This window comes from Papilio xuthus, unplaced genomic scaffold (assembly GCF_000836235.2).
Source record: "Papilio xuthus unplaced genomic scaffold, Pxut_1.1 DF827679.1, whole genome shotgun sequence".
Classification (NCBI taxonomy): Eukaryota; Metazoa; Arthropoda; class Insecta; order Lepidoptera; family Papilionidae; genus Papilio; species Papilio xuthus.
Window position 1 is genome coordinate 1,496,947 of NW_013530970.1, and position 26,166 is coordinate 1,523,112.

The 26,166-nt window shown below is 33.4% G+C and overlaps 2 protein-coding genes across 3 annotated transcripts in view; one reads left to right on the top strand and one right to left on the bottom strand.

Moving 5' to 3' along the window:
• Nucleotides 1-26,166, bottom strand: part of Flo2 (flotillin-2) — a 162,895-nt gene that overhangs the window by 116,624 nt on the left and 20,105 nt on the right. The gene's annotated exons all lie outside the window — the stretch shown is intronic.
• On the top strand, nucleotides 4,913-24,300 carry LOC106117667 (glucose dehydrogenase [FAD, quinone]). 2 transcript variants are annotated; one of them, XM_013312067.1, is made up of 2 exons: nucleotides 4,913-4,992; nucleotides 22,044-24,300. In XM_013312067.1, exon 2 carries the CDS (start codon nucleotides 22,044-22,046, stop codon nucleotides 23,916-23,918), a length of 1,875 nt encoding a protein of 624 aa, XP_013167521.1. In that variant the 5' UTR covers nucleotides 4,913-4,992; the 3' UTR covers nucleotides 23,919-24,300. The 2 variants fall into 2 exon arrangements, with proteins under 2 accessions (XP_013167521.1, XP_013167520.1); XM_013312066.1 differs by lacking the exon at nucleotides 4,913-4,992 and adding an exon at nucleotides 14,776-14,975.

Here is a 26,166-nt window from a genome sequence, read left to right on the forward strand (position 1 = left end):
ATTAACCAAAGAAATGTCAAGGATGCTATACAGGATATAGTTAATTCTAAAGTTGGAATTTTCAATTATTTATCTCGCTAAGAGTTGGTTTCTGAGTCCCTGAGAGACTTGAGTCCCGGAGGTCTTACTTACTCCCCTTTCCCTTCCCACCCTTCTTCTTAGGAAAGGATAGGAAGTGGAAGTGGACTTTCCGGATGAGAGGATGCAAGGTAAGGGAAAATATTTTCTTTCTATGCATTCTGTCCTCCGTCCATTAAAGGTAGGCAACCCATATGCAATTGCGAATGTCTTTGGGCATCGGTCACTTCGCTATATCAGCGATTTCAGGTGGCTGCTCGTTCGTTTGCCACCTTATGATATAAAAAAAAAACAAAATCAGAAAATAAAACATATCGTCATCCCTGTCACTATCTTTGTTAAACAGTGATATCAAACAAAATGTTTCAAACGGAGATGTTGTTTATTAGCCGAATTCAAAAAGACAAAGGTTATTAATTCGTATTTTTTTATTTTATGTCTGTTGCCATACAATGCCGCTCCTTTTCTTTTTTTTTGTCATTTATAAGGTTGATAAACTCATCATCATCAGCTCACTATACATCCCTACCGAGGGGCTCGGAGCCTACCCTAAGTTAAGGGTGATCTGGCCATAATCAACTACGCTGGCCAAGTGCGTGTTGGTTGACTTCACTCATATCTTTGAATTTCTTCTCAGATATGTGCAGGTTGCATTACGATGTTTTCCTCCACCGTAAGAACGTCGGATAAATGTATATATGTAAATCGGAAATAGAAAAACACATTGGTACATGGCGGGATTTGAACCCAAGTCAAGTGCTTGACCCCTGAGCCACCGACGCTCGTTGATAAACTATTTGATATCTACATATACGAGTACAAAAGAAAGTCGTGTTAGTTACGCTATTTATAACTCAAGAACGTCTTTACCGATATGGTTGAAAATTAGTGAGGAGGTAGCTTAGAGCATGGAGACGGACATAGGATACTATTTATTCATTTTTTATTTATTTTTTTCGAATTTATGCCTTTAAGAGCTGCTTATTATTTAAATTATCTATATATTATGTTTTTTATATATCCACGCAGACTGAGTCGCGGGTGACAGCTGGTTAATACTATTTTCATATGGGCAAATAAACATATTTTGGTTGAAACTTTTATTTTAAATACATGGATTTCAAATAAAATTAATAATATTCCCCCGAATTAATAATAGTCCCCCGACCGGATCGGATTACCTTTAATAATATATTATGCTGCTCTGATTTCAATATGTTATCTTTAAGTTTCTTGTAAACTTAGGTAATTAGAATGTCCTTGAGACCGTTTGATGACGATATTAGTCGAGTCGATATTACTATTATCAAGAATTTCAAATGTCGTGAGATTTAAATAAGTTAAAAATTATTAACTCTATATTATTTCTATAAAAGACCTCATCAGCTTTTCTGTTAAAGTCTCGATAAATCGGTACAGAATTTTCGGATATTCCCCGAAAAAGCGCTTCCTATCGGACAGATATACAACGTGTCTGAAAATTCAACGATAAAACGGCACCGGTGTATAGCCTGATTGATAACTACACGGGAAAAAATACTATAAAAATCTAACTCATTTTGTTTATAAGTTACATTAACTTTTTTAAATTTTCTTAAACTTGGGACACGCTGTGTACAGACAGATAACTTGACTTAAAGTCCTATGTCCTCGTAGTGGGGCAGAGGGCGTCCACAGTGCGACAGACAGAAAAAAAATCAAAATTACTTTTGTACTATAAACAATTTTCTCTGTGTTAACTATAGACACTCTAATTTTATTAGTATGTATTAATAAGTAAACAAGTAACGTACAAGCCATAGACTACGACCAACGTATTCACATTGATTTGTGGCTTTCCTTCACAACAAATTATTGTGAGACGTTTTCCTTTACTCGTTGAAACGCAGATGGAATGCTATTAATCAAGACATTGAAAATACTAGAACAAATAGTGTTTGCAAAAATAAGCCCGTATACGCCTTCGACAAAAGAATACAAATTGTATAATCCTCGCCAGAAAATCGACACATCTGCGTGATCAATAATCTTAGGCTTAGTACAGACTAGCAGCACTTTGCTGTCGATAGAGAAAACTGCAACTTTTTTTATATCATAAGGTGGCAAGCGAGCAAGCGGCCACCTGAAATCGCTTAAATAGCGAAGTGACCGTTGCATAGACATACGCAATTGCATGTTTGCCTACATTTAATCTACGGAGGAGATGATACACAGAAAGAAAATATTTCCCCTTCCCATGCATCCTCTCATCCGGAAAATCCACTTCCAAGAACAATATTTCGCTTAACAATATTATTAATTAATCATGATTTTAATTATTTTTAGAGTCCCAGGTAACTTAAAGAATTTCAAATCTTACTGAAAACATGTATCATTACGCAAATGACGCAAAAAATTACGATCTCACAATAGCTAGTCCACAAAAAAAACTGATGTAATTTCGTATTCAAGGAACATGCAAGCCATTATTTAAAAAAAAACGTCCTTGAGATATACTTAGATGTTCAAAAACTATATACACGAATAACAAACTTTGTTACCTTAAAAACGGCATGTCCGACGACAAAACAGATACAAAATATTTAAAAATAGTTTTTCGTTAGCAACGGAAATACGTACGAAATATGAATTTTTAAACATTTTTACTTATTTAAATCTTTAAAGTAGCAAAAAAAACTGAACAAATAAACGAGCTTTTTGCTTAAAACTCAGGAAATTCTTTGGCACGATAATTACATTGACATTTGTGTAAGAAATGTTTATTTTCATTTATATTCTTACCCTGTTTCCCATGTCGATTATAATTTAATTTTAAATTAAATCTTTCTATACAATTATGACATTTGATATATAATACATAAAATTTGTTTTTTTTTATATATCATAAGGTGGCAAAAAAGCTAGCGGCCACCTGAAATAGCTAAAATAGCGAAGTGACAGTTGCCCATAGACATACGCAATTGCATATGTGTTGCCTACCTTTAATGAACGGAGGAGAGAATGCACAGAAAGGAAAATATTTTCCCTTGCCATGCATCCTCTCATCCGGAAAGTCCACTTCCATTTCCCATCCTTTCCTTATTAGAAAAAGAGTAAGAAGGGAAAGAGGACTAAATTAGGCCTCAGGGACACACACTCATCAGACGAAACGCAAAATTGCTTCCACTTCACGCCTGTCACCTGTGTGGTCGTGTTATTTCACCGGGTGAGCCGGGCCAATTCGTGCGTAAATGTTAAAGCGGGCCCTACCACCGTTTGTCTGTTCGCAATTCCGCTAATCTCGGAATGATAGGACAAGACAATAGATTTTTGTACAAAACCCAGCAGAAACCCACGGTAATGTCTTAGAAACATGCGTGAATGATAAAAGCTATGCTGCCATATTTGACTCATTATTTTTTCATAAGACATAAAGAAACAATCATAATGAGTATTTTATTCTAAGCTAGCGGTCATCCTCGACTTCGCCGCAAACTAAAAACAAGAGTTGCCAGACGGACGGTCAACAAAGCTATCCTATAAGGATTCCGTTTTTTTCATTTCGAAGTACGGAACCCTAAAAATATGTACATACAATATAAAATATCATATTTTCTTTCGATACAGACACTCTTATTTTATTAATATGTATAGATGACGTAGCTATAAAATATTAAATGAAACACGTATTATGCAGTAATACGTGCAGTAAATATCCGCAAACTTTTATAAGCACGAGTTGAATGAACTGTGCTTTTTAAAATACGAGAATCGAAGGCCTCTGACTGGTAATTGTAAGCTAAAATATTAATATTGAAATTACATAAAAAGGAGATAGAATTTTTTCTCAAACTAATATTAATCGTCGAAAAAAACTACAATAATAAAAACAAAATTACATAACCTACCCGATCATTGACCTTAACCAATGAAGACGTGAGGTCAAAATTAACTTCTTCAAAAGAACCATGCAAGACAAAAAATTTTGAATCCCTTGGCACATACTGGAATGGTTATCTAATTGCTAAATGACAAAAATACATTGACTAGTTGTTAATTTGTTCCTAAAATTACAGATAAGTTGTCCAATCGTAATAACATTCTGCGGGGCTAGACAAAGTGTTTTCGCTTCGAACCGATTGCAAAACGAACTTCAAAAATGTACAGAACTGACAATAACTTTCGATAGGTCACGTAATTTTCGCGACAGTTCTATACATTTTTGAAATTCGTTATAGAATCACTTCGTAGCGAATGCATTTTGTGTAACCCCGCTGTACTTTAATTAGGCGTTAATCTATTATATTATGCGAGAAACTTCTCATACATGTGTTTAGTCACTACTAGAAAAATAAGAAATTGACAAGTTCTACTTTACTCTCGTACGATATATATGTTGGTAATATATTACGTAGGTTAAAGACGCCAGCGGTATCAATCGATGCATTACAAAACAAGCTGCAATACGTGCTCACGATCAATATCGTTGTAGATACGTGACGAGCAGCACACAAGGCGATGATAGCATGGTAGCGGACGAGAAGTGTGACTAGACTGGGACAGGAAGAGATGCTTCACTTGATGCTTAGATTTTCCTCCTAAACATTTAATAATGTAGCACGAATGCTATTAGCTTAAATATTCGGCTTAATCGAATTATTAGTAGAACGAAGGTGGAAGTTTAGTAATCATTGACCTTGAAAAATTCCCGACGGGTCTGAAACTCATCACTTGACAACACCTGACTTACCTAGGGTAATCCTTTTCGATTAGACTATTATGCATATCTATATTTCTATCATGGCATCATCATCATTACCAGGTCACTATGCTTCCCCACAGAGGCCATGATCCACCACGCTGGCCCACTGCGGGTTAGTTGACTTAACGTGCAAGTTGCATCACGATGTTTCCTTCACCGTCACCATGTATTAGGTAAGTCCACTTTGATATCAAAGCCACACTGCAGATTTTCCTCTTAGTATCGCAATAAAATGATCCTTAATTGTTAGCTATTAAAATAATCAATTAACCTTTAAAATAATAAACCTTCATAAGATAGTATGAGTGTAAATCATGTAGATGATCGGAAGTACTCAGATACTAAGACCATGGTTCATATGTTAAGATTCATGACACGCAACATTTTGAAGGCAAGGATTGGGGGCCATTGACGACGATCCTTGTTTAAATTCTCCTCAACCAGCGCAGTGTTATGAGGAAAATTTTTTACCAACCATTGGTAACTAAAATGTAACTAAGATTTTATTTTTAACGATTTTAAAATCAAAAGATCTAGTCATCATTGTCAAACTGGCTAATATCAGATCTATCGTTTTGGTCGCCACAATGCCTAGTCCTTTGCCAGTTATTCTATGAACTCCCGCGACCTCGACCAAATCATAGGTCCATCTTTATCCTATGACTACGCTGCGACTGCTTACTATCCTCTTAATTATAGAATAGTAAGCATTACTTTAGCATTAAGCGGGTAAACTAAACGTGGCTACACACGTTTAGTTTTAATCGAACAATCCGATTATTTAGTTTAAACGTACGTGTGAAGGCAACTTTATAAACTATCAGTTCGACTATTTATCGTATCGACATCGCCAATTTTTTCAAAATTAGTATGAGATTTTTGGTGCACTTTACAGCCCTTAAGATGGTGCATAAATTTTAATACAAATTTTGTCCATTACGATAGGATGGTTGGCACAAATATTCGTCCATAATGAAGGTGTGTAGCCAACTTAAGTCTATTCGCTCTTCCCTCGACCATACCTACGTCACAATTATACAACACTGGCAATTATTTCCAATCTTTTGCACGCACAGTAATCAAAGGTGCGATTTAAAAAAAACATGTAAGATATCGAGATTCTTTGAATAACATTAATACTAGTATAAATAATAATATTAATTGTATTTTGAATTTATATATTTAGTAGCTGTCGCCCGAGACTTCGCCCGCGGGGAATTAGAAATAAACTTAATTAATAGCCTATGTATTCGTCCGGGCTATGTTCTACATCTATGCTAAATTTCAGCAAGATCCATACAGCCGTTCTGGAGACAACTTCACACAAACATCCATCCATATATCCATCTAAATATTCGCATTTATAATATAAGTAGGATTTGTAAATCGACTACTAGATGTAAGATAGTTAAAAACCTGTTTAAATTTATATACATGACTACTACATACTCTATGCAATTATCATTGGCTTTTCCAATGTTTTATAACTCATTGATATTGTTCTTGAGCAAGACAAAGAATAAATAGTGAAACAAATGAACGTCTAACACCACGCGCATGGCGATTTAGCATTCACAACTGCGCCAGTGGAAAAAAGGGTTAAACTGCGGTTATACCCACAAAAACAGCTATTCCATCGACATACAAAAAAAAATAACGATCTGTTTTTCTGTTACAAAACTGTCATTGGAAAAACCATAATTTAACGTAGACCTTTTTGTTGAAATCTTAAAACAAGTAAATAAAAACCCGGATATGTTCGCCTTTAAGGTTTTACAGAAATAGTCATTCCAATCTCATTTCACTCGACGAAAACACCGGACCTGTAGTTACTTATCGCTTCCATTCAGATCACTTTCAAGGTTACGGAATTCCTCGTAAAAAAACAAGCATATGTCCTTTCTCAGACTCTACACTATTTGTACCAAATTTTATTTAAATCAGATCAGAAGTTTTAGCATTAAAGCGCGACAGAGTTTAGAACAGAGCTTTGAGCCACATTCAAATTACTTCTGCGCTGTCAGCTGTCTCTCTGTTTCTTCGTCTCCGTGGAATAAAAAAACTATGGCTTAAAAATTATGCTAGATATGCTATTACACTTCATTTAACATAATCTCGGATAACCCTGAGCTCTTGAAAATTATCTTTATTACTGTAGTAATAAAAAGTCTCGTTTATTAAATAATTATAACAATTTTCCGCATGATTCTAATACATACTATTAAATATGTATCTTTATGTTAATATAGATAAAACAAATTTATGTCCTTTTATTAATATTCATAAATTCTGAAACGAACTTACGCTTGGAAGAGACAAGACAATATGATTATAAAAAAAAAATCATACCACAAAAACACTCCTTAGTCAATCGTATAAAAATGCGGATAATTTCTTTATAATTCTGTGAAAAACAGTCAATCTGACATTTGTCTTGTTTACTAAGGCCATAATAATATTGTAGCAACCCTTGACTATAAAGAAACGGACTAGGCAAGAAGCCAATAAAAGTGTCAAACAAATATAATGCAAAAATTTATGTCTTTTTGATCGTACACTGACTCAAATATTGACACATACACGAAAGCAAATTTAAAAATTATTATTCGTTTTTATTTCATAGAGGGCACTGGCCTTTACAAAAATAATGGACATGTCGCTGCTTGATAATGACAACTTTATCATCGACGCTTCATTCCGACTTGAAAGTGCCTGTTAATGTTACTGATGTTTGATTCTATCTGTATTATGAGTTCGAATCCTCACCATCGCTATCAACCGCTACAGTTAAAATGGCGAAAATCAAATCGGCACAAAATACCACAGCTTACAGCCTGTCCATTTACAGAGGTCAGTGACAGAAGGGTATGCGCGAGCTTCACAGATCCTATCACTTAAAAATCAAATAATGTGACTGCATTTAAATAATTATTTAAATATTTGATTTATCAATTTAATATTTGTACAGTATTTGATATTTACACTGTTAATATTTATTTCTTAAAGTTTAATTACGGTTTTGATTTTTACTGCGACACTCATAATCGCATTAGGTGACTTAAACATTGCTTTGGTGTACTCTAATAGTCTTCTTTAGTAATCAATTAAAGACTCTGAGTAAAAAGGCCAGGAACGCATATGAAGTTCCTCTAATGTTGCGGACGTCTAAGGGCCTCGTCACTTCGGTGTTCCCTCCACTCTTCTCTTGTACGAAAATGTTAAGTCAAGAACGAATCTTATAGTATAAATATATATAAGAAAGTCGTGTTAGTTACACTATTTATAACTCAAGAAGGGCTTTACCGATATTGGTGAGGAGGTAGCTTAGAGCCAGGAGACGGATAGGATAGGCAGTCATACTACTAGATACTATTTATTCGTTTTTTTTTCGAATTTATGTCTTGAAGAGCTTTAGATAGATGTGATGTGGATGGATGGATGGGCGTTTGAAGATATCTCTAGAACGGCTGAACGGATCTCGATTAAATTTAGCATACGTATAGAACATAGTCTGAAAGAACACATAGACTACACTTAAGTTTTTTATATATCCACGCGGACGGAGTCGCGGGCGACAGCTAGTAAATAAATAATTATCCGCGTCTAAGTGACGGACGTAGACCGACAATTTTTTAACTCGCTTAATGACTGCAGTGTTACAAAGTTACGATATTTTTTGCATCATTAAGATCGCGATTATAATGTTACATTGACGTCATGATTTTGTGCAAAAATTTCAATGAAATAACAATTGATTTCCGCTCCGAAAAACGTAAAAAGATTAATACCCCCCCACATAAATCTATTGCAAATATTAATAGTTCTTTTTAGGGTCCCGTACCTTATAAAGAAAAAACGGACCCTTATACCACCCACTTTGTTGTCCGTCCGTCTGTCAATCAAGATCCTCTTTCTCAGGAACGCATGGAGGTATCGAGCTGAAATTTACATTAAATACTCAAGTTTACTGTCCCTTGAAGCTGTGAAAAAAATCAAACTTATAAGTAAATTTTTGATACACGCATAGGAATCAAATCCTACAGAATACTTCCCGTGAACTCAGAATCTTAAAATATAGTACGAAGTAACGTCTTATAGCACAGATAAAGGAAAAACTGAGGAAACCATAAATTTTTAATATACGAGTACCTACAAGTTTGTACGGAACACTCAGTGCGCGAGTCCGGCTCGCGCTTGGCTTTTTAAATAAATAGTTGTTTTTTATATCTTACATTTGAATGACGACAAGCGCTTCGTTTTTTTTTTATAAATAAAAAACAACGTTGCAAGTTCAACATAGTAATAAACAAGCTCATCGTACAACATAGAAAGATAAGGTTACATAACATTTTGTAAAAGGCAAATGCAATCATACTGATAAAATATCCAATGTTTGTAATTATTCCGATAACTAATCAATTGTATATTCATTTGCAACACTAGTTTAACAAACGGAATATTAGTTTAAAAGAATGAACAATACTATTTTAACAAAGGAAACAAAATAAAGAGAGACGCATCTTTAAACGCACAAGCGAGTTAAATTATTTCAAATATTAACTATTTGGTTAGCTAACTATATAGCTATATTCTATACATATAAATAAAAAAGGAGAGTCTGTATGTAATACCGAAATATTTCTCAAACATAATGTATTAACGTTACTAATAACAATTTTTAAAATCTTTGTCTGTATGTCAACAACAACATGTTTGTTCCGGGTAATCTTTGGAACGGCTGGACAGATTTAAACGAGACTTTGACCTGATGGTAGCTAATGCACGTGGGTATGTTATAGCCTAATTTAATTCTTGGCTGAAGATGTCGCGGGCAATCGCTAGTATTCAATAACAGTAGTAACGGTTGATATGAATATCAAGTTTTAATTAAATATCAAAGCAATAAGAATGACAAAGAGGATAATATAACCGATGCGTTTGCGGTTGGTGTTAATATAGAATGAATGAGAAATAACGGAATTCCTCTATTCATTAATAGTTTCGAGAATTGTTACGAAATAGCAATTAACTACTTTCCGTTACATCTCATTCCAAATCGACAACTAATCGCTTGTTTTCTAACACCAAAATCCCTACATAAAACATATCAATATCATCTTTAACAAAGCAGATATTTTTTTTTACGTCATAAGGTGGTAAACGAGCGAGCGACCTGTTATCGCTGAAATAGCGAAGTGGCCGTTGCCCATAGACATACGCAATTGCATATGTGTTGCCTACCTTTAATCGACGCAGGAGAGGATGCACAGAAAAAAATATTTTCCCTTGCCATGCATCCTCTCATCCGGAAAGTCCACTTCTACTTCCCATCCTTTCCTTATAAGAAAAAAGGATGGGAAGGGAAACAGGACTAAATTAGGCCTTTGTGACGCACACTCATCAGACTAAACGCGGAATTGCTTCCACTTGACGCCTGTCTTCTGTGTGGTCGTGGTATTTCACCGGGCGTGCCGGGACAATTCGTGCGGAGATGTTAAAGCCGGCTCGGCTCTACTTCTGTTATAATATGTTTTATACAGGGATTTTTATCTCAAAAACCAGAGATAAATCTTTTATACATACAAACGTCAAAGTGAAGAAATTATAACATGCAGTAAATTACATTTTTATACTATGCACAACAAACACAATATTAATATGTAAAAAAGTATTCCTGAAAACTTAAGGAATTCAGTTTAAACTTTTTGTAACTAACCCTTTGAACTTCTGATTCCAGAAAAGTCTTACCCATATACAAAACTTTGTAATATACGTCGACCAAGACATGTGACAGGTTCTCTACCTGTCATAATGTACCAAAGAAAAAGTTCCAGTGAAATGTAGGTTAAGACTCTATAACTGTCAATATTTTCGACATCATAAATAAACTTTAGAAAGTTCAAAAGTTCAACGATCTATCAAAAACTATAAACACAACAGCCTGTAAAGATTCTTAATTCCAATTTATAATATTACTAGCTGTCGCCCGCGACTCCGTTCGTGAGGAATTAAAAAAAATAATTAGTAGCCTACGTGTTCTTCCGGACTACGTTCTACATCTAAGCCAAATTTCAGCGAAATGCATGCAGCTAGTCTGGTCATTCGCACTTATAATTTTAGTAAGATTGCTTTTTTTTCTTAGTTGCAGAGTCTTTAAATAAAGAGTCTTAATTTCCGCAATTCCACGACTAGCCCATATATTGTGCTTATTATTTTCCTTTTATCTAGTTGTCTTCTTTTTTAGCTTGACACTGCCAACCTTTAAAAATTTTGTAAAAGATATAAACAAACACAAAAATCCCGTTCCTTCTGAACTGATATTTCATAGAGAGATATCATTGAATCTCCAAACTGATACATAGATTATATTATATTATTCAATTGACGAAAAAAAATTACAAACCGAAACTTCGACATAAAACAAATGCATAGGTTCCTAAATCGTTAATTACTTAGCTGCTTTGATATCAAATTCTTGATTACCAAATCTTATTCAACACAATCACGTTCAACAATCAAAAGATAATCGTCTTCTATAGATTTGCAAACATCAATATATAAATAAGATCATATTAAGGAAGAACATAATCATACGGAAGTCATATTAATATTACCAACAAAAATAACGCAACACAAAGTTGACATTCTTAAAGTTCAAGGTCATAAATATAATATGATACATAAGAATTTATACTAAAACTAAATAAAGCGTATATAATAAGGTAAATAAGGTATTGACTTTTGCAACATAAGTATGATTCGGCAGTATTGTTAGAGAACTCGGAAAAACTTAATTTTAATCATATTAGTAACGTTCTAAAATTTCGATACATTGAATGGTGAACTTTAATTATATGCTAGTAGACACCAGCGAATCCGTCCGCGCGAAATTAAAAAAAAACCTTAATAGCCTATGTGTTCTTTTTTTTTGTAAAAATATTAGCAGATTTTTTTGTAAATTTACTAATATTTCTATAACCATTCCAACTAAGCTCTAGGCTTGTGCTAGGATATGGTTTACGACAATAGTCGAATGGCGGTATTCGAACTCCCGACCTCGTGGTCGGAAATCCGTACCCTTAACCATTAGGCTATTGACGCTTCTTTCAGACTATGTTCTAAATATTTTTATACATTATTAGTTAGAATTATTTGGCGCGAACGCCCTACAAAGTCAACTGTCAGAATAATTAGTGAGGGGACATAAACGTCGACATTTTAGTAAGGCTAGTGTTGCGCCAGTACACCGGCATAGTGTCGGATTTTCTTCCTAACAATATTGTGATCTTTGTGTTGTCGAAGATAATGACTGGGATAATGATGTTTTCTAGAGATTTTGTTCTCAGAAACCGACGATATTTAAAGTTAATACTATTAGGTAATTTATTATCAAAAAAGGCAAATATTAATAACTTGATATTTAGAAGTCCTAGGTAACTGTGCCAAAAACTAGCGACCGCAGACCTGAACATTTGATATAAATTCCAGCTTGATACCTTCACTCGTTTTTGAGAAAAAGGGTCTTGACAGACGGCCGGACGGACAACGGAACGATAAAAAAATGACAACTAAAAAATATTATTTTATCTGTATTTATTGGCATATAGCAACAGTTTTCAAAATTTAAAAAAAAATCATCACGTAGTAAAAAAGAATTCATTGATAAAGTATAATATAAACAAAAAAATATATACATTCCAACTGGTTCCTTTTATTTAAGGCCGATTGGTTATCGGTAGTTAATATTTTTTTATACAAAAAACCACATTGTAGAAAATGACCTTTATAGTGCATTCCATCATATACACAAATGTTTCCTTTATTATGGAATAAAGTGTTTTAAAAGTAGTTATTTTATTACTGGCCTGTCTGTCGCCTTCTGCTCCGTCTGCGTGGAATCAAAAAAAAAACTTAATTAGAAGCCTATGTGTTCTGTTAGGTTTTGTTCTATATATATATATAATATATATAAAAATCAATTGCTGTTCGTTAGTCTTGCTTTAGCTCGAGAATGTCAGAACGGATTTATCTTACCTTGGTCTTGAAGTATTCGTGGAAGTCTAGGGAAGGTTTTAAAGGTGAGAAAAAATCGAATAATTACCTGGGAAACACTTTAGGAACCTTTTTTTAATCCCACGCAGACGGAGTCGCGGGCGACAGCTATGATAAATATTAGCAAGATTTATGCAGCCGTTCTGGAGATTAATTCTAAAAAACATTCATTTATACATCCAAAGTTTCCCATCTTTACTTAATATTATAAAGCGGAAGAGTTTGTTTAAACGCGCTAATCTCAGGAACTACAGATCAGATTTGAAAAATTCTTTTTTTGTTGGATAGTCCATTTATATAGGAATGCTTTAGGCTATATAACATAACGATGCGACCAAAAGTTTTTTTTTTAATTCCGTCCGAACGGAGTCGCGGGCGATAGCTAGTTTATAACATGAGTAAGGTAGAAAATATTCTGTATACATATTTACGAATATTTAATTTTTTTTTTTAACCGTACGTTAATACTATAGAAATATTCACATAATATATACTAATTTTAATAATTTCGCAACATATAAAATCACTTTAATTAGCTGATATTTGCTTATAATACAATAACTATATATTATCCACAAACAGATTTATATTGAAGGTCTTTGGAAAAATATCATGTTTAGTTACATTTACAAACATTTATTAGCATAAATTTTTAAGGTGTGAGAAACTATAGTTGAGAGAATCTGTCAAAAAAATTTGCTGGCATTCAAATCTCGAACCAAACTGCTTTTTTCAATGCAATGACGTTTATAAAACATATTGTTGTCCCTGTTCTTATCAAACAGAATGTGAGTGATGGCAATATGTATCAATACAAGTGTCCTACAAACCTACAATAAAAATAACATTGACATAACTAACCCCTGACTATGAATAGACTGGCTATAAGACCAAGTTTTTTGTTCCTCTTTGATTTTCAACATTTTGGCGCCGATGGTAGGTTTGTAGTGGTATCAAGTAACATCAACAAGGGCGTTTCATACCAGAGGATATCCATTATCAATCTCTGGGACATCTAACCGATACATTCCTGAACTCAATCTTACTAATATTATAAATGCGAATGTTAAGTAGCTGGATGTTTGTTAAAAGGTATATCCCTGGAATTTAGCATAGATGTTGAACAAAGCTTGGAACAACCCACAGAGTACTAATTAAGTTTCTTTTAAATTCCGCGCAGACAAAGTCGCTGGAAAAGCTAGTCTGACTATAATAACGAGTTCATTCAATGAAATACATTAAAAGGTTTGATGGTTTAAATTTCAATTCACAGAAACAACGTGAAAAGGATCAAAATAATATCAAATTACATGATCAAAAATATTCATATACAAATCACAACAAAGGACAAACATACATACATTTTTAATATAACAAATATTTAACAAATCATTAAAAAAACTAGATCAACAAAATCATTCAAAAATACACAATAAATTATCCAATTCAATTACAATAAATCAAATATTATCAATACAATTAGCATCATTCATCATCAGCTCACTACGTCCCCAACGAGGGTCTCGGAGCCTACCCTAAGTATGAGTGATTAGGCCATAGTCAACCACGCTGGCCAAGTGCGGGATGATTGTCAAAAAAATTATTTAATTAGCACTATATAGAAACTATTTCATAACTATTTGTAAATTGTATGCACTTTATTTACTTTTCCACATTACTTAATTATCAAAAACGATTAAAACCAGTTTAAGTAATCGAAAGAAACGTTTACTTTCAATCGTTGATAAACATTCATAGAGTACACACTTAAAAACATATTTTAAACATTTACAGCCAGTACCATTACCTAAAAAAAAAAAAACAATAATAACCTCTTTTTTGAAGTCTTTTTTTTTAATTTGTGAAAAGGATGAACCAATGTATTGGATAAATTTGTGCGTTATTAAAGAAAGGTCACGGTGAGTGCCGTTCAGTTGGTGCGTTGCGATTTGTTCAAATAAATAAAACATGAGTCGACTTCCCTCACGGCAACAGTGGCGGTTAAGGAGTCGACATCCTGAGAGTGTTTACGAGCTCTAAGTAGTGCTAGTGAAGTGGATTTGAATTTTATGTGTAGCACGGATTATTCAAGTGTTATCCGAATGTAAGTATTTTTTTTTTATCACAAAAAAAAACACTTATGTAGTTAGTTATTACTTATATAAAATTAATATGAAAAATAATTAAATTAAATTAAGTAAAGCAAACTTTTAAAGCATAATACAACTCACAAAACCACGGAAGTAATTACGAACATGATATAAACAGATAAAATTTTAAAACAATATTTTAATATTGTAAAAAAAAAAAATAATTATTCAAAAATTTTATATTTTTAATCAAATAATCTTATTATCAAAATGCAATAAAATAGATAATTAAAAATGTCATAATAATTACGACACATTAACAGCAATGCAATTACATTAAAAATATTTATAATCTGTAAATTGTAGACTTAAATGGATTCTTCGTAATAAATAATTAATTAAGATTAAATATATGTTAGTTATAATTAAAAATAAATGAACTCATTGCATTACGAAAGTGAAAAATGTTAATAATCTAAATAATAAAATCAATATTAAAAAAAATAGTACAACCAAAGTTTCAATAAACCTGATATTTTCTTTACATCATTTTTTCAACCTCTTACCAAAGTTATAATACATCATAATTAGATCACTAGTTATGGAACACATATTAATTTTAATTTATACCAATAGAAGATTTTTTATATTATACATAACTATATACTATATTAAAATCATATCTCTTACTAATATTATAAATACGACTTAGATGGATGGATGTTTGTTAGAAGGTATCTCTAGAAGTGCTGCATGGATCTCATTTAAATTTGGCACAGATGTATAGTCTGGAAAAACACATATGCTCCTTATCAAGTTCTTAACTCCGCGGGGTCGGAGTAGCAGGCGACATCTAGTTAATAATAAAAAGATACAACAAAAGGTAGAGTAGGTAGAGATTACAATCTTCCATAGGGCTCGTTACTGACACACCTCTCTCGTATTTTCGCATGCACGTCGGTTTGAGTGTGAAATAAAATTACTAGCCCGAACTCTGTTCACCCTAAATCTTATGTACTTATAATACTACACAAACAAACTAAGTCTTAAATTTGCATACATTTTTGAACAAATAAAAATTAATTTAATAACTTCTCGCAAACATCGTCTAAAGTCCAGGTCAACAAATACTTCTCTTTTTGTGAGGAATACGTTATCTCGCGAACGATCTAATAAACACCTATAACTATAGAATGTGCATAAACACGAGTTCATCTGTTACTGGTGGGTTTCCACTGCCTACACTTGTATAAAACATACTGTCATCTCTCATATTCTACTTAAAAATGTAGAGATACGTTTTAATAAGTGTCACGGCAATTGAATACCACGGTTAGAATCTAAAAGGAGCAAAAAAATTTGCATACAGTGCATTTAGAACAATCTCTACCTTATTATCTTTTACTTGCTATATCTTACTAATATTATAAATGCGAATATGGATGGATGGATGTTTGTTTATAGGTTTTTCCGGAAAGCCTTCATGGATCTTGCTGAAATTTGGCAGATGTAGAGCACAGTTTGGAAGAACACATAAGCTACTACTTTTTTAATTCCGCGCGGACGGAGTCGGGTGTGACAGCTGGTTATATTATAAATGCGAATGTTTAGATGGAATGGCGATTTCATATCTCCAGAACGTCCTAACAGATTTCGATGAAATTTGAAAAAGAGGTAGAGCATAGTCTGGTAGCTCCTATTTTCTTTTTAATTCCAGATGGATGGAGTCAGGGGCCACAGCTAAAAATGCATAAACTACAGCTTTATGTTAAGTGATGTGGTCAAAAGTTGGTATGCTATTGCCTATTCACTTTACAATCGAAGGCCACAACGTTGTACTAGAACTGAAACTGGCAACTAGATTCTCTCCTTAGCTGTACGAACAATGAAAGAAGATTCGAATAGTCGTAAAAAATTTACATGTAACAATACGTAGGGATTTCTTAGGAAGGATAATTAATCATTTAACGTTTATAAAAACTAGCTGTGGTCCGCGACTCCACGCAGAATTAAAAAAAACTATTGGTCTCAGCGTAATGTTATATAGCCTAAGGCCTTCTATATTTATAGATCCATTGCATATTGGATCCTTTTATCAAATCGGACCAGTAGTTCCTGAGATAAGCGCGTTTAAACAAACAAACTCTTCCGCTTTATTATATTGGTACAGATTAATTAAACGTGTTATCATTCGAAAAGAAATGCATATTTAGACATTGTAGAGTCTTTTTGTTACCAACAATTCTGGCAATTCATATAAAGCTTATTTGACTATATATTTTTTAACAACCGTTTATTACGTTTGCGGCAAACTTGGTCGTATTTTTTATTAAAATATAATAATAACTCTATAACGTACAACTAAATCTAGGGTAAAAATTTTACACAGACAAGAAAAGATTTTTCTAAACGCATAATTTAAAGGTCTAAAGTACGGGGTAAAAGGATTGAGTCGGAGATATTTTTACTCCCATCAAAATTGACTTGAAAATTAACAAAAACACTGGCAAGTTAAAAAAATTATCCTCCACAAAAGAGCAAAATATTTTTTATAACGTAAAAATAATTATCATTATTATAAAATTAATTACTTTTAATTTTAAATTTATAAACTTAATAATTTTTAAATAAAAATAAATGATATGATTAAAAACTAAATTATTTCTATTTATAAAAATAATTAAGTATTTAAGTATTTGAATATTTTATAAAAATAAAACTAATTAATTCTGCTTTTATGAAGAACGTTTTACATCAAATGCAAGCGAAGCGACATTTGTTAATTCTTCCTGCAAAAAAATTACTATTAATGTTTTTTGTGTGACTGAATAATAAAATCCTTAGCTACATTGCTAATGTGTATTTCCTTTTTTATTATACAAGCGGTTGCCCGCGACCTCGTCCGCGAATAAAATAATCTTGTAATAAAAATAGCCTATGCATCCCGTGGATAGTGTAAACTACACAGTGAAAGAAATTGTCAAATCGGTTCAATAGTTTCGGACCCTATTCAAACAAACAATCAAAACCCTCTTCATAATATATTATAGATGAGTAAAAAAGATAAAAAAAATAAAAAAAAACGATTAAAAAAAATCCTAAACTAAGAATTTTGTCAAACTTAAATTTGGTTTCCATAGATGAAAAAAATATGTTTAAACTCATTGTTATCGTAACTATATTTGATAACATAATTATCTTTATCTCGAACAATGCAATAAATTACATAACTTTACGGTCAAGGCGAGGCACTAAAGTTGAATACTAAACATAATACTCCGAAGGATATTGCGATTATCTTCCAAAAATACAATGATAGAGGTTAACGATTTGCGTGTATATAACTGATTTTAGCACTACAGGGTAGACTGCACGCATGGAATAAAATTAATCTAGTTAATATAATGTTTTCGTAAATGAATACATAAAAATTTTGCAGAACAAAATCTTCTTACGTGTATAAAAATCAATTGCTGTTCGTTAGTCTCACTAAAACTCGAGAACGGCTGAGCGGATCTTATCTTAGTCTTTAAATTTTCTTGGAGGTATATAGTAAAGGTTTAAAAGGTGAGAAAAATTCGAAAAGGAAAAACCTTTAGGAACCTTCTTTTTAAATCTCGCGCGGACAGTGGCGGGCGACAGCTAGTTAATATTTTTTTGTTGTTGAATAAGCTAGCGCTTTACCACGATCCCAGCTGATGTTGTTGATGTGGTCGCAAGCTATCGCCTCACAATTCGGTCAGAGCTGAATAAAAAAATATTAATTAGTAGCCTATTTGCTCTTCTAGAATATGTTCTATACGCCTTTCAGCGAGGACAGTAAAGCCTTTCTGAATATACGTAGTGACAAACCATCCATGATCCATCCAACCAAAGTCGTGTTAGCTACACTATTTAAAGTCAAGAACGACTTTACCGATATGGCTGAAAATTGGTGAGGAGGTAGCTTACTATTTTTTCATTTTTTTCGAATTAATGCCTTGAAGAGCTGCTTTTATTTAACTTACTAATATTATAAATGCGAATGTTTAGATGGATGTGATGTGGATGGGTGTTTGATGATACGGTAGGTAGAACGGCTGAACGGATCTCGATTAAATTTGGCATACATATAGAACATAGTCTGAAAGAACACATAAGCTACACTAATTAAGTTTTTTTATATATCCACGCGGACGGAGCCGCGGGCGGCTAGTTTATATTATTAGTAAGTTAAGAATTGAGATTGTTAATCTCATAATAAAAATTCAAAAAAATATTGCTGTTTTGCTGAAAAATCGATGATTACTTAAAAGCATTGATAAAACATTTCTTCAAAAATTTGTGTGAAAGAAGTATCTTATACAAATTCTCTTTATATTATTACATTGAATTGATCCACTGTCAATTTTTTTATCAAATGTGTTTTTTTTTTTATAATTGACACGGGAAATATTAATGTAATTTACAACTGCAGAAAGTTTTGTTTTAAAAATATTAGCATTTGCAAACAAAAAGTAAAATAAATTGCATCAATTTATTTTCTAAAGTACTAAATTTGCACTATTCGATTGTTTTTCATAAGGACGTAAGTTTCGAGACATTTATTTTATACATATACACATAATTTGTTATATATATATTTTTTTTCAGAAGGTGGCAAACGAGCGAGTGGTCACCTGAAATAGCTAAAATAGCGAAGTGACCGTTGCCCATACACATACGCATATGCGTAGCCTACCTTTAATCGACGGAGGAGAGGATGCACAGAAAGAAAATGTTTTCCCTTTCCATGCATCCTCTCATCCGGAAAGTCCACTTCCACTTCCCATCCCTTCCTTATAAGAAAAGGGTGGGAAGGGAAGGAGGACTAAATTAGGCCTCCGGGACGCACACTCATCAGACGAAACGCGGAATTTCTTCCACTTCACGCCTGTTTTCTGTGTGGTCGTGGTATTTCACCGGGCGAGCCGGGCCGATTCGTGCGAAGATGTTAAAGCGGGTTCTACCACTCTTAAACATATATATACAGACAATTATATATACAGACAAACTACACAAAATATTATTTACGATTAGCTGACTCGAGGATTCGACATCGTCCGATAAAAAAAATTATCTTAGTCAATACCGTAGACTGGTTGAAATGTGGCATAGATGTAGAACTAAGCCAGGAAGAAAACATAGGCTGCTATTTTTTTTTTTCCGCGCAGACGTAGTCGCAAGCGAGAGCTCAGCGGCAATTATCAGAACAAAACAATCACGCAAGATCGTCAAGGATTTCAACTACGCTGACACATATTGGTATTTCCCCCGACTTTCATCCCACTCGAAATATATATAATAGAACGTCAAACTTAAATGGCCCGGTGGACATAATTAAAAATTCATCAGCTCATTAGCGCGCCAATGTCAAAAGTGATCTTTCGTACTTCAGGATCTTATCATGACTTGTCTCCGATATCATTTTCTATGCTTAAAATTAAAAAAAACTCAACATAATTTTCAATATCGTTGAGTTTAAACAATATAACATTTTAATCGTATTGCGTTCATCCGACGGCGAACGAAAACATTACTATTATAATATAATTGCATATATACATATGTTATACTAGAGTAAAGTCGACTAAACTGGTTCAGCGTGACTAAGGTCTAGTCATCCCCAATGTATGGTAGGCTCCAAGCCCATCGATAGGCACGTGCATAAGCTGACGACATATGGACACGAAGGCTATATTTAAAATGCACGTTCAATCATAACTCACAGTCATTGACTATATGATAATCAAGTTGGACGCGAGACTCATCCGTCTCGTTACAAGAATCAAGCATTGGAAAATAAGCATCACATTGCAAATACTAAAATCAGTATTTAGAGTCATGTGCTAAAAAGTGTTAAGGTGGGATTCCACGATGAATGTTTCCGACGCTCTTATGGTGAAGGAAAACATCGTGATGCTACCTGCACATATCTGAGAAGAAATTCAAAGATATGTGTGAAGTCAACCTACTCGCATTGGCCGAGCGTGGTTGACTAAGGCCTAGTCACCCTTAACTTAGGATAGGCTCCCCCCCACAGTGGGGATGTATAATGCTAACGGAAGACCCACACGACGCACTGTGTAAACAGTGTCTATGGTAGGGCAAGGATAACTCCATGGATGTCCGTACAATGACGCATAATTAAAACCGTGGTATAAAAACTATAAAAACAATTACTAAAATGCGTGATTGTTATACGATCGTATGTACAAATTTCATAATTAGCTATAAAACGCGACAAAATGTTTTATATTTTTAAATTACAAATATAAAGGAAACCTCACTTGACGATTTATTTTATTTATAACTCAATAAGTTGTGAGTTTTGATAATTTTACATAGATTAATATTTGATGGGACATTTCCAACAAAATTCTTATTATCGATGTAAATTTAGAACATGTGTTCCAAAAATTCAAAGTTTATTCCATTTATATTCTACGTATGAAACATGTAGACGATCAATGAAGCATTGTGCGATCCGTCCTCATCTAAACTACGTGACTTGCTCAGTAATTAATTAATTTTCTTTGAATACGGTCCATGAGATCATTACTTTTAACTTGAAATTTACCTCATTTCAATACTATTATTTCCAAAGATTAACTAACATTGTATAATGTCTACGTCTGTATATAAGTAAAAAGGTATTTCTTATTTCAATTATCTTCAAACTAGCTTTTTTTATATCATAAGGTGGCAAACGAGCGAGCGGCCACCTGAAATCGCTGATATAGCGAAGTGACCGTTGCCCATAAACATACGCAATTGCATATGCGTTGCCTACCTTTAATCGACGGAGGAGAAGATGCACAGAAAGAAAATATATTCCCTTTCCATGCATCCTCTCATCCCGGAAAGTCCACTTCCATTTCCCATCCTTTCCTAATAAGAAAAAGGTGGGAAGGGACAGAGGACTAAAATAAGGCCACCGGGACACACATTCATCAGACGAAACGCGGAATTGCTTCCACTTCACGCCTGTCTTCTAAAGTAAACTTTAAGGTGTGCTTAAAACTTGAATACATTTACTCATTTTAGCATTTCTCTAATTTCAGATGAGGTATCCAGAGCTATTAGCAGTATCAGCAAAGTTATGGATACTGCTTTCCATTGTTTTACCAACGAAGACACAGAATGCAAATCCAGTTTCATCGATTATGCAGTTCCTTAGAGAAGGCACAATCCATCTAGACAGTGAACCACCTGACCAAAACCTTATGCTGACGGAGTATGATTTCATAATCGTCGGTGCTGGAACGGCCGGTTGTGTACTAGCTAATCGACTTACAGAAATACCAGATTGGAAAGTACTACTAGTAGAAGCTGGAAACAATGAAAACTTCGTAATGGATATACCAATTTTAGCCAATTATCTTCAATTCACTTCAGCAAATTGGGGGTATAAAACGAAACCGTCCAGCAGATATTGTGCCGGCTTCGAGAATCAGCAATGTAACTGGCCGCGTGGTAAAGTAGTAGGTGGTTCGAGTGTTCTCAATTACATGATATACACGAGAGGCGCATCCAAAGATTACAATAAATGGGAACAAATGGGAAATGAAGGTTGGGGATGGGATGATGTTTTACCTTATTTTAAAAAAGTTGAAAACTTTAATATACCATCATTAGATGATCCTAAATATCACGGACATGATGGATTTCTTAACGTAGAATATTCTCCATATCGTACAACAAAATCAAAAGCGTGGGTCAAAGGTGCACAAGAAATGGGTTTTAAATACGGGGACTACAACGGCGTTAATCCATCAGGTGTATCATTCTTGCAATTGTCTATGAAAAACGGTACTCGTCACAGTTCTAGTAGAGCTTATTTACATCCCATTAACAAGAGGAACAACCTTCACATGTCCAAGAATAGTGTGGTCACAAAACTCATTTTCGACAAAACAAAAAGTAAAGTTATCGGAATCGAAATGGAAAAGCGTAATAGAAAATACAAAATATTAGCAAAAAAAGAGGTCATATTATCCGCTGGTGCGATCAATTCACCTCAACTGTTAATGCTGTCTGGAATAGGTCCCAAAAAACATTTAGAATCTATGAATATTCCTGTTGTGAAAGATTTACCTGTTGGGTACAACTTGATGGATCATATAGCCGCTGGCGGTGTTCAGTTTATGGTTAATAAACAAAATTTCACACTTAATACAGAATATATATTAAATCATTTAGATTTAGTATTTAAATGGATGAGGACGCATACAGGACCACTATCAATTCCTGGCGGTTGTGAAGCGCTTATATTTATGGATTTAAAAGACAAGTTTAATTCAACTGGCTGGCCTGACATGGAACTTTTATTCATAAGTGGGGGATTAAACGCCGATCCATTGTTAAGAAAAAATTTTGGCTTCGACGAGGACATTTATATGGAAACATATGCAGCTTTAGAAAAACACGATGTATTCATGGTCTTCCCGATGTTAATGCGACCGAAATCGAAAGGCAGAGTTATGTTAGCGAGTAGAAATCCAAAAGCTCATCCAACTTTAATACCGAACTACTTTGAGTATCCAGAGGATCTTCAGAAGATAGTTGAAGGTATAAAAGTGGCGATACAAATATCGAGACAACCGTCAATGAAGAAATTGGGGACGAAATTATATGATGTGCCGATAGAAGACTGTTTGAGGTATGGACCGTTTGGTAGTGATGCTTACTTCGCTTGTCAGGCGCAAATGTTTACGTTCACAATATACCATCAAAGTGGTACTTGTAAAATGGGACTGGCTAGTGATCCCACAGCAGTTGTTGATTCAAGACTTAGAGTACACGGTATTGCAAAATTAAGGGTAATCGATGCCAGTATCATGCCCGACATTGTATCGAGTCACACGAACGCCCCAGTTTACATGATAGCAGAAAAGGGTGCTGACATGATAAAACAAGATTGGAAGAGAATTAGATGATAAAATCAAGTTATAAATAGAAAAATAAGAAAAATCTGTGATTTAAATTATTTTTAATCAATAATATAGTATTGATGGGACTAGTCTAAGACATTATCTAGACATATTAACTAGACTGGAAATATTAATAAAATCCTATGTATATTTTAAGAAACAAACATTTATGAGCAACAAATTCAATTTAAAATAGTGTATTACTGACACATTTATTGTATTACCTCAAAAAATATAGTTAGAACATAGTTTATTTAATAACATGTTTTAACCTTTTCAACGCCGCAGGTGCAGAAAATTATAGACGCAAAGTGGTTAAATATTTTAACATAAATATGTAACACACAAATATGTCACGGTATAAAAATATTGACGTATGTTTAAGCTAAAATATATTTGAAATGTACTCTATTATTTTATATGAAGGCCTTTAATTATTTATTGATTTGTTAATTTATGTAATATTAGAAAATTAATGTATTAATCACAAAAACGATATTTATTATAAGGCTGAAGGGGGATAAAGATAGGGAGATAATGATGACGGTGATATGTAAATGACAATTGATGCAACTTGTACATGACACTTAATTTTATAATTTACTAGCTGTCGCCCGCGACTCCGTCCGCGTGTTTGACTTAAAAATAAAAATTTAGGGGTGGATTACCTTTAACATTTAGGGGGAAGAAAAATAGATGTTGGCCTATTCTCAGACCTACTCAATATGCTCACAAAATTTCATGAGAATCGGTCAAGCCGTTTCGGAGGAGTATGGGAACGAAAATGGTGACACGAGAATTTTATATATAAGAAGATATAGGTTGTTGTGTTTATAAAGGTGGATATACACTAGTGCAGGGATGGTAAAAACAATATAGTAACTTGTAACCCTGCCGTTCAGAAGATTCCAAACATTGTAAACAAAGAGCAAATGTTACCTCGCAAAGTATAAAAATATAAATTTTCTTATTTATAAATGCATAGCAATATAGACGGAGTATTTCTTAAATAAATTATTTTATATGAGAATTAAATGAAGATGTACTGATTCTGTAAAAAAAATTAACAACTTTAAAAATATGTTCCTTCGCAAAACACTTAAGATTCAGTGGTACAAAAATACAATGAATTATAATAAACGTATAAATATTTTTATTGTTTGAAATAAAAAAAATTGTTAAAGGAATAATAATAAGGAAAACAATCGGTCGTATTTTTTATTTCAAGGCTCTTTTCTGAAGATTTATTTTTCATGTATCTCCCTGGTTTGAGACGCCTGTTGAATTTTATTAGCAATACCGATGTTAAAACGGAAAATAAAAACGTTTCAAAATGCCTTTAAAAATTTAAAAGCAAATATACTAATAAGATTATTTGCTCAGTTTTCGTTGCATGAACAACCCTAAGCTATCAGAGGAGATGTAAAAGGTTACAAGACATTAGCGTAAAATAGAGGTGAGAACATGCTTCCTTTTTTTAATCCTTTATCCAATAATTATCTATGATCCTGTTAACAGAACTATTCATGGTTCTCATAATTGTTTTTATGTAAACCACTGTTAGACCCTTTTCCCACTAAAATAAGTACGTACTTTTTAGTACAAAAAATCACAGATCAATCAGATTAAACACAATTTTTTAATTACATAATTTTTACAACTAAAATGGTACTAACATTTTTAACAACCTTAAAACTTTTAGCCAACCCGATTTCATGTTCTACGGCCTTCGCACAAAACATCTCTGTCAAGTTTACCATGACCTACGTAATTTATACAGTCAGCATAAAAAGCATGTTTTTATGATAGTTGCATAAGAAAAAATAATACAATAAACAATGCCAAAAATTAAAAAAAAAGTTATTAAAATGTGTAAATAAGGAATATTCAAATTAAAAAGTCACCTTGGATACATAATGTAAACAAGTATGACCGGGTAAAGGAATGAGATTTGAACAGCAAAAACTATACATCCGATTAGTTTCATCGAGTCATTGACCTGCGATAACAACGGTGAAGTTACAAAAACCTTTTGCTTTTAAAAACTTTAGTTCTTAGGTTGGAATGCTGTTGTTTTTTACGTCATAAGGTGGAAACGAGCAAGCGGCTATCTGAAATCAATGAAATAGCGAAGCGATCGTTGCCCATAGACACAATTGCAGATGAATTGCCTACCTTTAATCAACGAAGGAAGAGATGCACAGAAAGAGAATATTTTCTCTTCCCATGCATCCACCCCTGCGGAAAATTCACT

Excerpts from the sequence above, each read along its gene's own strand:
- LOC106117667 (XM_013312067.1), top strand. The coding sequence starts at position 22,044 with ATGAGGTATCCAGAGCTATTAGCAGTATCAGCAAAGTTATGGATACTG.